The sequence below is a fragment of the Lygodium microphyllum genome, chromosome 3 (genome assembly GCF_053477565.2).
Source record: "Lygodium microphyllum isolate KBCC chromosome 3, Lygodium_microphyllum_v1.1.10, whole genome shotgun sequence".
Taxonomy (NCBI): domain Eukaryota; kingdom Viridiplantae; phylum Streptophyta; class Polypodiopsida; order Schizaeales; family Lygodiaceae; genus Lygodium; species Lygodium microphyllum.
This window is the reverse complement of record NC_141137.1, coordinates 104,442,166-104,459,720: the sequence shown is the minus strand read 5'-3', so window position 1 is coordinate 104,459,720 and position 17,555 is coordinate 104,442,166. Positions and strand designations below refer to the sequence as shown.

The 17,555-nt window shown below is 44.1% G+C and overlaps 1 protein-coding gene across 1 annotated transcript in view; it reads left to right on the top strand.

Annotated features, from left to right (window-relative positions):
- The window catches only part of LOC148038699 (kish-A-like protein), a 34,984-nt gene extending 20,079 nt beyond the window's left edge, over positions 1-14,905 (top strand). The window contains exon 4 of the mRNA XM_087675461.1: positions 14,547-14,905. Coding sequence (XP_087531587.1) covers positions 14,547-14,614 — 68 coding nt within the window. The 3' untranslated portion in view covers positions 14,615-14,905. The remainder of the gene's footprint in view (positions 1-14,546) is intronic.
- The last annotated feature ends 2,650 nt before the right edge of the window (positions 14,906-17,555 follow it).

Genomic DNA, 17,555 nt, shown 5'->3' with positions numbered 1-17,555 from the left:
TCCACCTCGCAAGGGAACGTCCACGGCCGAACCCACTCAGATCGACCTGAAATCTGGGTTCCTAGGGCCAATGTCTCCTAACAGCATTCTAACATCAGATTTTGGACATCCTACTTTATGCAGAGATACCCAATCTGAAGCACATCCATACCGCACTTGGTTTAAAGAGAATGGGAAACGAGAGGGATGCGCCACTCAACCTCTCTGCCCGTAGGGCATAGTCCCATTCCGGTCCCCTAAAACGGCATGAATCGGGTTCTAACTTAACAATACCTAAAGTCGAACGGCGATAAATCCTTGTGAGAAGCCTCCTAGTTCTCTGGGACCACCCTGCTGTAGGACAGACCTGTCGAGGATTTCGCCCATCGAAACTTCAACATTCCATTCATCAGAGTTTTCTTCTCTCTTCTCTTCTTTCTTTGCCCTTAGAGGGGGCATCTACTTCTTCTTCGACTTCAGTGGGGGCCCCCTCCACCTCCCACCTTAGAGGGGGAACCTACTCCACATGAAGTTCTTCACCCATCGTCTACTTTCTTGGGGTGGCTGTCTTCGACCAGTCATCTCTTCTACTGATACCCAGGATCTTTAGGTACCACCTAGATCGGGACCTCGCGACTTGGTGACGAGGCCTTCGTATTCCTTCCAACATGGATGCACAAAGCTAGTGGCTTCTCTTTCGAGGTTGAGTTTCGGGTTCTCCAATTCACTTTGTCTACTATTCTTTATTGCAGGTTCCCTTTTTGGTGGAAATCTTGGATCTTAGGGGTCTTCTACTTCTTCTTGCCTTAGTCACTTGGTTAGCATGGAGCCACCTCCCGAGATCGAGTACAGGTATATCCTTATGGTTCTCGGCACCACACAAAGTCCGACATTCCTCCTATGCATTGCATGATTTCATCATCTTTGTACCAAGGGACTTGGGTAAGTGAACAATTTTCCCACGAGGGACACTGTCCAAGTGGCACCTGCTGCATGAGCATTCTTGAGCGTGTAGCATTGCATCTCCACCTCACTCTTCTCTTATTCCCCTTTTTGGGCCTGAGAGGGGGTGTTGAGAAACCCTTCACCCGTAGTTTGCGTTTTTGTGTTTCTGCGTTTTGTGTTTAGGGTTTGCAACCCCAAAAAGGGGCGCCATCCTAGACTGACTGTGCCTATTTATAGGCCACTCTCTCATTCATTCCTAACGGCTGATTCATTCAGTCCATCACCTCTTCTCTCCAGCCTCTCCACTACCCTCACACCCCTTCACAAGGACATTGCGGTTCGTGGTTCGTGGCTGTCTTCATCGTCTTCCTTGTGTTACAGCACCCTTGTTCCCTTGTATCATATTTACTCCATGATTCACAACTTCATCATTCCATTCATTAGAGTTTTCTTCTCTCTTCTCTTCTCTTCTCCATGTTTGCCGAGTTCACTTCGTATTTTTCCCTGCAAACCCTACTGTCTCACTGGTACGTCATCTTTTGACGTGATATTAGAGCTGGATTTGCTCAAACAACGGCAAAGATACTCCACTCCAGTGAAGGCAAAGACCGGTGGCGGGTTCGGCATCCACTTCTTTTCTTCTTCTGCTGCATCAAAATCTCGTTTTTGCAGATTTCAGCCTCTTACTGCTGGTCGCATCCTCCTCCCACTGCTGGTAGCTCGCTTCCATCCCTTTCACTACCCTCCCACCCCTTGAGGCAAACATTGCGGTTCGTGCTTCATACTACCCTCACACCCCTTGAGGCGGACATTGCTGGTTTGTGGTTCATGGTGGCTGATCTCTTCCTTCTTCAGCAAGGCACACTGGTATCCATGGCTTCTTTACCAACAAATAACCAGACTACTGGGTGCTTCTACTGTGGCATCACCGGCCACACCACCGATACTTGCCGACTTCGATCTTTGCTCCCCACCCCTTTGGAGTATATGCATCTTCCACTAGGCACTTCTTATGCCACCTCTCCTTTTTGGGCCATAGAGATCATTTTGCATCGGCTATCAGAGTACTATGCTGAGGGCAATAAGACTCATCCGATGCGCACCAAGTCCTTTCGAGCACATGGAGGATCAATTGGCACTATGACCTCCTGGAGATTGTTGCAATGCTAGCACCAGTCTTCTTCCACTTATTTTCAGGTACAGTGGCTTCCACGGCCCACGGTTCTACAGTCCGCTCCACCGAGAGACAATGATTGTTTGATACCGTCTCCTCGTCAGTTTGCTCCTTCGAGAGACAATGGCTGCTCGATTTCTTTCTCTTCTTTGGCTACCCAATCTGCTCCACTGAGAGACAAGAACTATTGCCTACCTCTTGCTCATTCTAAGCCCCAGCCTTCCCCACCCTCGACTCCTCAAGTTCAAGAGGCTGAGCTCTTCGGCACCCCGGATACCTTCTTCGGCACAACCGACGGCACTTCCTTCGTCATCAGACATTTAAGAGTCCGTAATTCATGAGTTTTTGGATTCCCTATCTACTTCAGAGGGGGATGTTATTTCTTTGCCCTCAGAGGGGGCATCTACTTCTTCTTCGACTTCAGTGGGGGCCCCTCCACCTCCCACCTTAGAGAGGGAACCTACTCCACATGAAGTTCTTGACCCATAATCTACTTTCTTGGGGTGGCTGTCTTCGACCAGTCATCTCTTCTACTGATACCTAGGATCTTCAGGTACCACCTAGATCGGGACCTCGGAGGTTCAGCCGCGACTTGGTGACGAGGCCTTCGTATTCCTTCCAGCATGGATGCACAAAGCTAGTGGCTTCTCTCTCGAGGTTGAGTTTCGGGTTCTCCAGTTCACTCTGTCTACTATTCTTTATTGCAGGTTCTCTTTTCGGTGGAAATCTTGGATCTTAGGGGTCCTCTACTTCTTGCCTTGGTCACTTGGTTAGCATGGAGCCACCTCCCAAGATCGAGTACGGGCATATCCTTGTGGTTCTCAGCAAAACACAAAGTCCGACATTCCTCCTATGCATTGCATGATTTCATCATCTTTGTACTAGGGGGCTTGGGCAAGTGAACAATTTCTCCACGAGGGACACTGTCCAAGTGGCACTTGCTGCATGAGCATTCTTGAGCATGTTGTAGCATTGCATCTCCACCTCACTCTTCTCTTGTTCCCCTTTTTGGGCCTGAGAGGGAGTGTTGAGAAACCCTTCACCCGCAGTTTGCGTTTTTGTGTTTTTGCGTTTTGCATTTAGGGTTTGCAATCCCAAAAAGGGGCGCCATTCTAGACTGACTGTGCCCATTTATAGGCCACTCTCTCATTCATTCCTAACGGTTGATTCATTCAGTCCATCACCTCTTCTCTCCAGCCTCTCCACTACCCTCACACCCCTTCAAGAGAACATTGCGGTTTGTGGTTCGTGGCTGTCTTCATCATCTTCCTTATGCTACGACACCCTTGTTCCCTTGTATCATATTCACTCCATGATTCAGAACTTCATCATTCCATTCATCAGAGTTTTCTTCTCTCTTCTCTTCTCTTCTCCATGTTTGCCGAGTTCACTTCGTGTTCCTCCCCGCAAACCCTACTGTCTCAGTGGTATATCATCTTTTGACGTGAGATCAGAGATGGATCTGCTCAAACAGCTGCAAAGATCCTCTACTCCAGTGAAGGCAAAGACCGGTGGCGGGTTCGACATCCACTTTTCTTCTTATTCCGTTGCATCAAAATCTCGTTTTTGTAGATTTCAGCCTCTTACTGCTGGTTGCATTCTCCTCCCATTGGCAGCTCACTTCCAGCCCTTTCACTAGCCTCCCACCCCTTGAGGCAAACATTGCGGTTCGTGCTTCATACTACCCTCATACCCCTTGAGGCGGACATTGCTGGTTCATGGTTCATGGAGGTTGATCTCTTCCTTCTTCAGCAAGGCACACTGGTATCCATGGCTTCTTTACTAAAAGATGACCAGACTACTGGATGCTTGTACTGTGGCATCACCGGCCACACCACCGATACTTGCCGACTTCAACCTTTGCTCCCCACCCCTCTGGAGTATATGCATCTTCCACCAGGCACTTCTTATGCCACCTCTCCTTTTTGGGCCACAGAGATCATTTTGCATCGGCTATGAGAGTACTATGCTCAGGGCAATAAGACTCATCCGATGTGCACCAAGTCCTTTCGAGCACATGGAGAATCAATTGGCGCTACGACGTCCTGGAGATTGTTGCAATGCCAGCGGCAGTCTTCTCCCACTTATTTTCATGTACAGTGGCTTCCACGGCCCACGGTTCTGCAGTCCACTCCATCGAGAGACAGTGACTGCTCGACTCCTTCCTCTTCTTCGGCTACCAAATCTGTTCCACTGAGAGACAGCAATTGTTGCCTACCTCTTGCTCATTCTAAGCCCTACCCTTTCCCACCCTCGACTCCTCAAGTTCGAGAGGCTACCTTTGGGAGCTCTTCGGCACGACTGGCAGCACCTCCTTCGTCATCAGACATTTCGAAGTCCGTAATTCATGAGTTTTTGGATTCTCTATCTACTTCAGAGGGAGATGTTATTTCTTTGCCCTCAGAGGAGGCATCTACTTCTTCTTCGACTTCAGTGGAGGCCCGTCCACCTCCCACCTTATAGGGGAAACCTACTCCACATGAAGTTCTTCACCCATCGTCTACTTTCTTGGGGTGGCTGTCTTCGACCAATCATCTCTTGTACTGATACCCAGGATCTTCAAGTACCACCTAGATCGGGACGTTGGAGGTTCAACCGCGACTTGGTGACGAGACCTTCGTATTCCTTTCAGCATGGATGCACAAAGCTAGTAGCTTCTCTCTCGAGGTTGAGTTTCGGATTCTCCAATTCACTCTGTCTACTATTCTTTATTGCAGATTCCCTTTCCGGTGGAAATCTTGGACCTTAGGGATCCTCTACTTCTTCTTGCCTTGGTCACTTGGTTAGCATGGAGCCACCTCTCGAGATCGAGTATGGGCATATCCTTGTGGTTCTCAGCACCACACAAAGTCCGACATTCCTCCTATGCATTGCATGATTTCATCATCTTTGTACTAGGGGGCTTGGGCAAGTGAACAATTTCTCCACGAGGGACACTGTCCAAGTGGCACCTGCTGCATGAGCATTCTTAAGCGTGTTGTAGCATTGCATCTCCACCTCACTGTTCTCTTGTTCCCCTTTTTGGGCATGAGAGGGGGTGTTGAGAAACCCTTCACCCGCAGTATGCGTTTTTGTGTTTCTGCGTTTTGCATTTAGAGTTTGCAACCCCAAAAAGGGGCGCCATCCTAGACTGACTGTGCCTATTTATAGGCCACTCTCTCATTCATTCCTAACGGTTTATTCATTCAGTCCATCACCTCTTCTCTCCAGCCTCTCCACTACCCTCACACCCCTTCAAGAGAACATTGCGGTTCGTGGTTCGTGGCTGTCTTCAACATCTTCCTTGTGCTACGACACCCTTGTTCCCTTGTATCATGTTTACTCCATGATTCAGAACTTCATCATTCCATTCATCAGAGTTTTCTTCTCTCTTCTCTTCTCTTCTCCATGTTTGCCGAGTTCACTCCGTGTTCCTCCCCGCAAACCCTACTGTCTCAGTGGTATGTCATCTTTTGACGTGAGATCAGAGCTGGATCTGCTCAAACAGCGGCAAAGATCCTCCACTCCAGTGAAGGCAAAGACCGGTGGCGGGTTCGACATCCACTTTTCTTCTTCTTCCGTTGCATCAAAATCTCGTTTTTGCAGATTTCAGCCTCTTACTGCTGGTTGCATCCTCCTCCCATTGGCAGCTCACTTCCAGCCCTTTCACTAGCCTCCCACCCCTTGAGGCAAACGTTGCGGTTCGTGCTTCATACTACCCTCATACCCCTTGAGGCGGACATTGCTGGTTCATGGTTCATGGAGGTTGATCTCTTCCTTCTTCAGCAAGGCACACTGGTATCCATGGCTTCTTTACCAAAAGATGACCAGGCTAGTGGGTGCTTCTACTGTGGCATCACCGGCCACACCACCGATACTTGCCGACTTCAACCTTTGCTCCCCACCCCTCTGGAGTATATGCATCTTCCACTAGGCACTTCTTATGCCACCTCTCCTTTTTGGGCCACAGAGATCATTTTGCATCGGCTATCAGAGTACTATGCTCAGGGCAATAAGACTCATCCGATGTGCACCAAGTCCTTTCGAGCACATGGAGAATCAATTGGCGCTACGACCTCCTGGAGATTGTTGCAATGCCAGCGGCAGTCTTCTCCCACTTATTTTCATGTACAGTGGCTTCCACGGCCCACGGTTCTGCAGTCCGCTCCATCGAGAGACAGTGATTGTTTGATACCGTCTCCTCGTCAGTTTACTCCTTCGAGAGACAGTGACTGCTCGACTCCTTCCTCTTCTTCGGCTACCCAATCTGTTCCACTGAGAGACAGCAACTGTTGCCTACCTCTTGCTCATTCTAAGCCCTACCCTTTCCCACCCTCGACTCCTCAAGTTTGAGAGGCTACCTTTGGGAGCTCTTCGGCACGACTGGCAGCACCTCCTTCGTCATCAGACATTTCGAAGTCCGTAATTCATGAGTTTTTGGATTCTCTATCTACTTTAGAGGGAGATGTTATTTCTTTGCCCTCAGAGGAGGCATCTACTTCTTCTTCGACTTCAGTGGAGGCCCCTCCACCTCCCACCTTAGAGGGGAAACCTACTCCACATGAAGTTCTTCACCCATCGTCTACTTTCTTGGGGTGGCTGTCTTCGACCAGTCATCTCTTCTACTGATACCCAGGATCTTCAAGTACCACCTAGATCGGGACCTTGGAGGTTCAGCCGCGACTTGGTGACAAGACCTTCGTATTCCTTTCAGCATGGATGCACAAAGCTAGTAGCTTCTCTCTCGAGGTTGAGTTTCGGGTTCTCCAATTCACTCTGTCTACTATTCTTTATTGCAGGTTCCCTTTCCGGTGGAAATCTTGGACCTTAGGGGTCCTCTACTTCTTCTTGCCTTGGTCACTTGGTTAGCATGGAGCCACCTCCCGAGATCGAGTACCGGCATATCCTTGTGGTTCTCAGCACCACACAAAGTCCGACATTCCTCCTATGCATTGCATGATTTCATCATCTTTGTACTAGGGGGCTTGGGTAAGTGAACAATTTCTCCACGAGGGACACTGTCCAAGTGGCACCTGTTGCATGAGCATTCTTGAGCGTATTGTAGCATTGCATCTCCACCTCACTCTTCTCTTGTTTCCCTTTTTGGGCCTGAGAGGGGGTGTTGAGAAACCCTTCACCCGCAGTTTGCGTTTTTGTGTTTTTGTGTTTTGCATTTAGGGTTTGCAACCCCAAAAAGGGGCGCCATCCTAGACTGACTGTGCCTATTTATAGGCCACTCTCTCATTCATTCCTAACGGTTGATTCATTCAGTCCATCACCTCTTCTCTCCAGCCTCTCCACTACCCTCACACCCCTTCAAGAGAACATTGCGGTTCGTGGTTTGTGGCTGTCTTCAACATCTTCCTTATGCTACGACACCCTTGTTCCCTTGTATCATATTCACTCCATGATTCAGAACTTCATCATTCCATTCATCAGAGTTTTCTTCTCTCTTCTCTTCTCTTCTCCATGTTTGCCGAGTTCACTCCGTGTTTCTCCCCGCAAAACCTACTGTCTCAGTGGTATGTCATCTTTTGACGTGATATCAGAGCTGGATCTGCTCAAACAACGACAAAGATCTTCCACTCCAGTGAAGGTAAAGACCGGTGGCGGGTTCAACATCCAGTTTTCTTCTTCTTCCGTTGCATCAAAATCTCGTTTTTGCAGATTTCAGCCTCTTACTGCTGGTTGCATCCTCCTCCCATTGGCAGCTCACTTCCAGCCCTTTCACTAGCCTCCCACCCCTTGAGGCAAACATTGCGGTTCGTGCTTCATACTACCCTCATACCCCTTGAGGCGGACATTGCTGGTTCATGGTTCATGGAGGTTGATCTCTTCCTTCTTCAGCAAGGCACACTGGTATCTATGGCTTCTTTACCAAAAGATGACCAGACTACTGGGTGCTTCTACTGTGGCATCACCGGCCACACCACCGATACTTGCCGACTTCGACCTTTGCTCCCCACCCCTCTGGAGTATATGCATCTTCCACTAGGCACTTCTTATGCCACCTCTCCTTTTTGGGCCACAGAGATTATTTTGCATCGGCTATCAGAGTACTATGCTCAGGGCAATAAGACTCATCCGATGCGCACCAAGTCCTTTCGAGCACATGGAGGATCAATTGGCACTACGACCTCTTGGAGATTGTTGCAATGCCAGCGGCAATCTTCTCCCACTTATTTTCATGTACAGTGGCTTCCACAGCCCACGGTTCTGCAGTCCGCTCCATCGAGAGACAGTGATTGTTTGATACCGTCTCCTCGTCAGTTTGCTCCTTTGAGAGACAGTGACTGCTCGACTCCTTTCTCTTCTTCGGCTACCCAATCTGTTCCACTGAGAGACAGCAACTGTTGCCTACCTCTTGCTCATTCTAAGCCCTACCCTTTCCCACCCTCGACTCCTCAAGTTCGAGAGGCTATCTTTGGGAGCTCTTCGGCACGACTGGCAGCACCTCCTTCGTCATCAGACATTTCGGAGTCCGTAATTCATGAGTTTTTGGATTCTCTATCTACTTCAGAGGGAGATGTTATTTCTTTGCCCTCAGAGGAGGCATCTACTTCTTCTTCGACTTCAGTGGAGGCCCCTCCACCTCCCACCTTAGAGGGGAAAACTACTCCACATGAAGTTCTTTACCCATCGTCTACTTTCTTGGGGTGGTTGTCTTCGACCAGTCATCTCTTCTACTGATACCCGGGATCTTCAAGTACCACCTAGATCGGGACCTTGGAGGTTCAGCCGCGACTTGGTGACGAGACCTTCGTATTCCTTTCAGCATGGATGCACAAAGCTAGTAGCTTCTCTCTTGAGGTTAAGTTTCGGGTTCTCCAATTCACTCTGTCTACTATTCTTTATTGCAGGTTCCCTTTCCGGTGGAAATCTTGGACCTTAGGGATCCTCTACTTCTTCTTGCCTTGGTTACTTGGTTAGCATGTAGCCACCTCTTGAGATCGAGTACGGGCATATCCTTATGGTTCTCGGCACCGCACAAAGTCCAACATTCCTCCTATGCATTGCATGATTTCATCGTCTTTATACTAGGGCGCTTGGGCAAGTGAACAATTTCCCCACGAGGGACACTGTCAACGTGGCACCTGCTGCATGAGCATTCTTAAGCGTGTAGCGTTGCATCTCCACCTCACTCTTCTTTTGTTCCCCTTTTTGGACCTAAGAGGGGGTGTTGAGAAACCCTTCATCCGCAGTTTGCGTTTTTGTGTTTCTGCATTTTGCATTTAGGGTTTGCAACCCCAAAAAGGGGCGCCATCCTAGACTGACTGTGCCTATTTATAGGCCACTCTCTCATTCATTCCTAACGGCTGATTCATTCAATCCATCACCTTTTCTCTCTAGCCTCTCCACTAACCTCACACCCCTTCAAGAGGACATTGCGGTTCGTGGTTCGTGCCTTTTTTCATCATCTTCCTTATGCTACCGCACCCTTGTTCCCTTGTATCATATTCACTCCATGATTCAGAACTTCATCATTCCATTCATTAGAGTTTTCTTTTCCCTTCTCTCCTCCATGTTTGCCGAGTTCACTCCATGTTCCTTCCCGCAAACCCTACTGTCTCGTTGGTACGTCATCTTTTGACAACCCATGCCATGCATTTGCCATCAACACAAGCCTTGAAATATTTATCCAAATCACAATGCAACAATCAATTGATTAAAAGAAAAACATTTAGAGTGTTGTTTAATCAACCAACAAAACTAATTGTATTTTTCTCAAACAATACAAGAATAGACGCGATAATAATTTCATCGCGTTTTCACTCTCTCCCTTGGGATCAAAGAGTGATTCTATGCAAAATTTTCTTAATACTTGTATGCATAATTCTTAGTGTCATTCTTTTTTACGATTATGCTATTCATAACCCCTGATCGATTGCTTTATCAATGAATAAGCCATACGCAAGTAAGTGCAATTAATTTCCTTAATACATGCACTTTGCAAACTCCATCTTTCGAAGATGTGAGAAGAGGCATATCCCTTCCCATGACCTATTCTCATACATCATAGCATGGGCTTAATGTATCTCATACAACAATCAAAGCAAGCACCTATCAATTTAGAAATACATTGCTTATGACCGGTACTGCAATTGGATTGATAGTGATGCCTTCGCTCAAAGCTTCGTTGCTGATTGTAGGATTGTCATCCGCACGCGACATTCTTCGCTTGAAGGCCATCGTCCACAAGTAGACTCAAGAGATTAAGAAGGTGAAATAGATTCGAGATAGGAGAGTGTAAGAGAAAATGGCTAAGTCGAGGATCGAGATAGAGGGAATTGTGCAGTCTCTTGGGGTAACTCTTCTCTCTCTCTCTCTCTCTCTCTCTCTCTCGCTCTCTTTCACAATCTCTTGGAGGGGTATCCTTCTCTCTACCTGTCTCTCGCATCCTCTCGGGGTCTCCTTATGCTCCCTTGAGTCTCATACGCCTCATATTTATAATGAATTAGAGAGGAGGGGATAAGGCTGAAAACAAGAGTGGAGGAACTCTTGGAAAAATCAGTGATCTGATGCTCAGATCATAAAATTTGATGGTTGCATTGGTTCCAAAAGGGGGGTAAAGTTCCCAAGATACTTGCTTAGAAAGCTTTCAGGTCACTCCTTTCTCTCCCTGTTCGAAGTGCTATCTACTACTTGTAGACTGCGATCGTGGCGCGCGCAATTTCGCCAATCACTTTTTTTTAATTTTTTTCTTTTTATAAAATTTCTAAAACTAACTAAAACATCACTTATCTTTTCTTCTAAATGACATCCAGTTCTATCTTTTTAGAATAATATCTAAAATATCTAGAATATACTAGTTTTGCCTAAAATCTAATATTTTTGGACCATCCATACTATACATATTAATACTAGCGATTAATATGGCTTATAAGTCTCATTCACGTTGTAACTTCCGTGAAGGGTGGCTATGGTCCTTGTTAATCCGAGGAAAATATCGGATTTATGACTCTCGATTTTTTTAAATAAAATATTTTTAATTAAATAAAAATTATTAGCTATTTACGTTAGTTAGTTTTTGCCTTAGTTAGTCTTTAGTTTGTAATCTTACTTACTTATTAACTGACTAACTAACTTTCGAACTAACCAACTAACTTTTATTGCGTGGAAATATTACAAGGTTGGCCAACATACAAGCAGCCATAATGAATCAGGTTGGCCAATAGAATGCAGTCGCTCACATTGATAAATATGCTGCCCAACTACCCACTAAAATACTCAAGTAAATGCACAATAAAGTTCCCACTAGAGAGTGCCTAAACACATGATATGTACAAAGCTCACCCTCTCTCAGATGATGGATAAGGTGATCGTACATTAATTATACAGTGACAATATATAAGAGCATGGACCCAAGCCTTGGGGCGATCAAGCCAATGCTAATGTGCCTTGAAGAGGACATTGATGTTAGTGTTGATCATTCTCAAACCCACACTTTTGTGCATATTTGGGGCACATCGAATGGCATCCACATTGTCTATTTATGTCAGTTAGTTGTATACACACATGCGCGCGCATGCACACACACACAAATTACACTTGATTTCCCATATTTATTTTTCCATCTTTGTGATCTGAGATTTCACAATGATGATAGTTTGATATTGCTACTATAAGGATGGCTTGTCTTTGAAAAACAACTACAGATTATTTGTCCATATTGCATTGCTCATCACCCTTGAAAGCTAACCTATATTATGGTAGACATCCTAGACCATGACATAGACGTCAGTGGCACATGGATGTGTGGATGTGGGAGATCATTGCTTGGGTTTGAGCTAGGCCTTATGTACCTCCACAATACTCCTAGTCGCGGCTTTTGTACGTCAAGTTTTATCACTATGGATTGTATTAGCTAGGGTTTCTCCTTTTATCATTAGCTTATAGATTATAGCTTATAGCTTTCTTCTACTATCCATTTACATTTACTATTCTTTTTCAGACAGTTGTAGCATCACATAGATGGTTGTAACTCATGGTCTTATAGGTCATTTTGGCCTTTTGTAGGTTAATGTATCATTTTGTTTCACTTCATCTCTCTCTCTCTCTCTCTCTCTCTCTCTCTCTCTCTCACACACACACACACACACACACATTCAAATCGATTTTCTTGATGGGTACTATGTACAATATATTCTTGAAGGTGCTAACTAATTGCTTCCATGAGCATCTCCCTACCATTATGCATCCCCATTAGTATGGGTTCATTAAGGGCAGGAATATTTTGCATAATATCCTAAATGTAGGGCATAGATTATGTGCAACACTTTGATTAGGAGGTTGTTCTAGTTCAGTTGGATTTGGAGAACGCCTTTGACTACTTGGAGTGGCCTTTTCCTGCAGAGCTCATGTAGACCATGGGTTTTGGGCAACACGTCTTAGTCGATATGCACTATTAGCAATGATGCGTGTTTGCGTGTCATGTTGAATGGTGGTGTTACTATGTCCTTACTCTTGCATGGTTGGTCAGACAAGGCTGCTCTTTGAGTCCCTTGTTTTTTTTCCTTGCTACCCATCTACTTCTCACCATGTTGTCACATCTGATTGGGCAGCCGGTTGGTTTATCCCTTCCATTGAATCAACATTTTGTTGGACAAGCATTGGTTGATGTTACTTTCACGATATTGAAAGTGGAAATCTCCGCAAGGCATTATACATGGGATTTGTTTGGTCATGCTTCAGACCTTTATATTAATGCTACTAAATCGTCTCTCATCAGCTGCACTGAATTAGATTTACAGGCTTTGGGGTGGCAAGGTGAAGTGGGTCTGCACAATAATATTATGTGGCATTTGGGTTGCCCTTTGGGTGTTGATGTTTACCCCAAACAATGTTGCAATGGATCTCTTGGAAGCTGAATGCTAAGTTTCTTTATTGGAAATCTCATGCTTACCCTTTTGTGTGCACCTTAAAGTGGCACAAACTATTATGTTGCCCATGTTGCCTTGTTTGTCTTGGGCTAGGAGTAGTTTGAACAACCTTACCCACGGCATATCCGTTTCATGCTATGGAAACAGGATTCTATGCATGTTGGTATTTCTTGGATTTCTTGAAGCCATATCTGAACTCCAAAAGGCATGGGTGGTGGGGCTGTCTTGGATTTTGAGACTCACGTGGTTGCTCTCTGTTGGTCACTATTTCCAGCCATGTGTGTTGTTCATCAGCCCTGGGTCTCTATTGCTTGCTTTTACATACTCAAAATTGACTTCTAGTTTTTGATTCCTCTGTCTATTCTCTTGACCCATTAGGTATGCTCATGGAAGGCTATCCTTTTACAAGGTGAATTGGCTTCTAGTGGAGGATAGATAACATTCTAATTTCTGCAGTTTGAATTGTTGGCTGTGTCTTAGCTGCTTTCTTGGGAAGGGAAACAAGATGACTGCTCAAAGTTCAATTGAATGGCACGTATGGGTTTGGTGTCTATTGCAGATGTGACTCTATTGACTCCTAGTATATACTGATGTCTTTCCATACAGCCGACGAGTGTTTTGGATCCCTTGTGGATATCCTGATTTGTAGGGGCATGATCTCAATGCAGTTGCAAGACTGACAACCCTTCCCCATCCTTGGCAGGATTGGAGACTTGCGGGTTGTTTGTCTGGAGGGCGCTTTGGTTAACCCGATTTATCCCCTCTTGATTAGAGACCATCATTGGTTGATCACCAAGGCAATGATGTCTGGGGACTACATAAAAAGCAGGGCATGGTGGAAGTTGATTGTTATCAAAGGGTGGCTTAGTAAGAGTTCATTAAAATGAAAAGTCTTTCTTTGGAGAATACTATTAGGTGGTTTGCCTCTCACCTCGTCACTTTCCGGGCGCCATATTTTGAATGGCAATGTTTTCTTTTCGTACTACTGGTGTGGAATCTTCCTACCACAGATTTATTTCGTGTCCATTATCTAGGAAGACATGGTCCCACCTGTCTGACATCGAGACTTGTGGTGGGACCTAGGTTGAAGGGTTTTCTCCATTGGTAGTTGGATCTTATTCAGCATGCTGGCCTTCTCTCTAGGGAAGATTTAGTTCCTTGGCATATGACAATTTCATCTGCTACTCTATCATGACTCCTGTATTTCTCAGGTGACTAATATAATTACTCATTACGAAAAAGAAAAAGAGAGAGGATCCAAAGTACGTCCATGTCTGATGTCATGTCATTAGTAGAGTGGAGGTAACAATAAAATAAGTGGCTTACAAGACAATGCTGAAAATAAGTGTACAATGGGACAATGCTAGAGTACATGCATGTCTAATGTCATCTCACCAGCAGAATGAAAGAAAAGTCCTAATCTGATACTAGTATTTAAGGAACTGTAGAGAGAGAGAGAGAGAGAGAGAGAGAGAGAGATCGTGATTTCCTTACCATAGTTTTGTTAAATGGTCATACGTGAAAGTGAGAGAGAGAGGAGGGAGAAGAGGCAAGGAAGAAATTTTCTCACTGAAAGCTGTCTTTGTCAGGAGAGCGCTTGAGCCCTTGGGTTGCACTGGGCTGCTTTATAATGGGCCTGCAAATTATGTTTTTTTGAGGCAAGTTCTGGAGGTGACTGATACAGTTGCCACAGCTTGTCAGTTCTAGAGTAATGAAGGTAGTGTCAGTGCACATTTAAATTGAGCACTTCAAAACAATCTAGCATGTAGAATTTGTTCTATGATTTATAAGCATACGTGGTAACATGAACAAAATCTTCATAGTAGCATTCCACTAATTGTGAGTTTCAGTAGTCAATATCAAGGAAAAAGGAACAGTCACTGAGCTTGAGCTTTCATGACTGGGTCCTTGTACTGGGATATACCAGGTAATCTCTCATTTAAACTAATCTTGTCCATGGTCGGCGCTTGAATTATCAGCTACTAACACTTGGGATGCCATCTTTATCTTTAAACACCTGATTCTTGTTGGAGCATGTACCTATACACCTTAGAAATTTTGTAGAGGTGGCAACTCTCTCTCTCTCTCTCTCTCTCTCTCTCTCTCTCTCTCTCTCACATCTAGTGTAGATTTCAAGATGGTCTGGATAGTAAGTAACATTGGAGTTCTCATTTTTCGTTGAACCAAGCATTTCTTGGGATAGCAGCAATGTTATCCAATTGATGGTGGCTCATACCTTGATATTTTTTATGTACCATAAAAATGAATATTATTTATTTACACATCTACAATTGCTTTGAAGAGAACAACATATACACATCATGGACACATGATAACTAATTAATATGTCTTGCCAGTAGGGGGAAGTAGCTCTTTTGGATCCAAGCAATAGTTGTTGTGGAACATGGAATTATTCTCTTTACAGCCTTATGTAGTTTGTATTCCTCATTTTTTATCAGTTGACTTCCAATTCTATGAACTTATTTTTTTTAATTTCTTATTTCTCATTGACCCAAGAAAGTAAACATGTTTTGAAATATAGAAGTTGTGATTGGTTTTCGTTGTTCATGATAGGATCCCTCTCTTTTTCGATTGCTTTTTTTAGAACACACTCAAAGAAGTACAAGTCAAATCTTGAAGCTCTTGTTGATGTGGGAGTTATCTAGAATCTACTCTCAGGGCCATGAAGTTAGTGGATAATGGAAGAATAGATCTCTACCATGATGGTGTATATAGAAAGACTCTTCATTGAAGGCAAGTTAATAGTGAGCCTATCAAACATGTCATCTATGAGGTTAATAATAAGCTCCCATACCTTTGATCGAAGTGTTGAGGCCTTCAATACTTGCAAGTTGGGCAAGTCAACCAATCTAGACCATAGAAACCAACCTCAAGGATATAGATTGTGACATGCATCTTCACCTAAAAAAGATTGCATTCTTGATAGATGGATTGCCAACTTGAAGCTCCCTATGTAATGCAATTGAGATTTGTCTACTTGGTAGAGGATTACATAGGTTCCTCTTCACACTAGCCTTGCTACCTTGTAAGACCATAGACAAAGCTTTGGGGTTTGCATACTTTGTTGTGGGCAATATTAGTAGATTTCATCGTGTTGCAATTCTATAATCTAACTACCTACCTATATGAGATTTGTCTACTTGGAAGAAGATCATGCATATTCCTTTCCACATAAGCTACCTTACATGACCATAAACAAAGCTTTGGGGTCTTCATATTGTTGGGCTAAATGCACAACAATTGGGACATTTAATAGACTTCTATTTTTTCAGAAGTAGCAACTCACTTCCGTGACAATCTCTCACCTTGTCTCTCAATACTCCGCTCTAACTAGCCAAGCATCTTTCTCTCCAGATCAAGAAAGCAAGAGCACAAGACTAGCTTTAGGGTATAGTGAACTCATCAGTTTACCTTTCTGTGTTGTAGTTCGAAAGCTTGAAGGCTTGATGATAGTTTAATGATCCAATACTATTGTTCCTTTGTATTGACCACTAAGTATACTAACAAGTTGAGACGCTAATAGAGAAGAAGAAAATGATGAAGAGCTTCACCTGTCCTTAGTTTCTCACTCAACACACCTTTCACACACTTTCTCCCATTCTCTCAACAATGAGAATAAGATGATAGCGTAGAAGAGAATAGAAGCTTCAATAGATGTATTGATAGAGCTTTCATAGTACAGATGTATCCAAAGAATAAATACAATTGAGACCTCTTGCCCTTCTATAGACACAAATTAGGGTTAGGGTTAGATCATCTCTCTAGGATAGTGCATCATTTTAGGGCTATGGTTTGTGCCGAACATTGCGTTTTAGGATTTGTTCCTCGATAAATTAGGATGTGTGCTTCTTTTTCGTTTTAGGGTTTCCACCACTGGGAATTAAGGTTTGCATCCTCTTTTGGGCGTCCTATCTCCTTTGTAGAATCTTGGCCAATCATTCCTTAAAGCATGCCTATATCTTAGCCTTATTAGATCATGCTTACGTTAATCTAATTACCAATACATGTGCATAATGCACGCAACACTTATGGGTGTGACAAATACAACTATAGGTGATGAATATAATGTGCATATTAGTGAGCTTGGTTCTCACAAAAATAATACAATCATAATAATCTAATATCCATGAAGTACAACAATAATACATAAGTGTCCAAAGTAATATAAAGAAGCTTTACAAAATAATAATCCACCATCAAATAAATTAGACACCTTTATGTGACCTTGCTTTGACCTTAAGACTTTAGTTTTCACAAAACAATGTTAACATTATTTCCCTTCGAGACAGGTGTCAATTTCATGGTACTTACGTTAAAGGTAGATATGGAACACTAGGAATAGTCAATGAAGAAGTGAGCTTGGTTCTCACAAAAATAATACAATCATAATAATCTAATATCCATGAAGTACAACAATAATACATAAGTGTCCAAAGTAATATAAAGAAGCTTTACAAAATAATAATCCACCATCAAATAAATTAGACACCTTTATGTGACCTTGCTTTGACCTTAAGACTTTAGTTTTCACAAAACAATGTTAACATTATTTCCCTTCGAGACAGGTGTCAATTTCA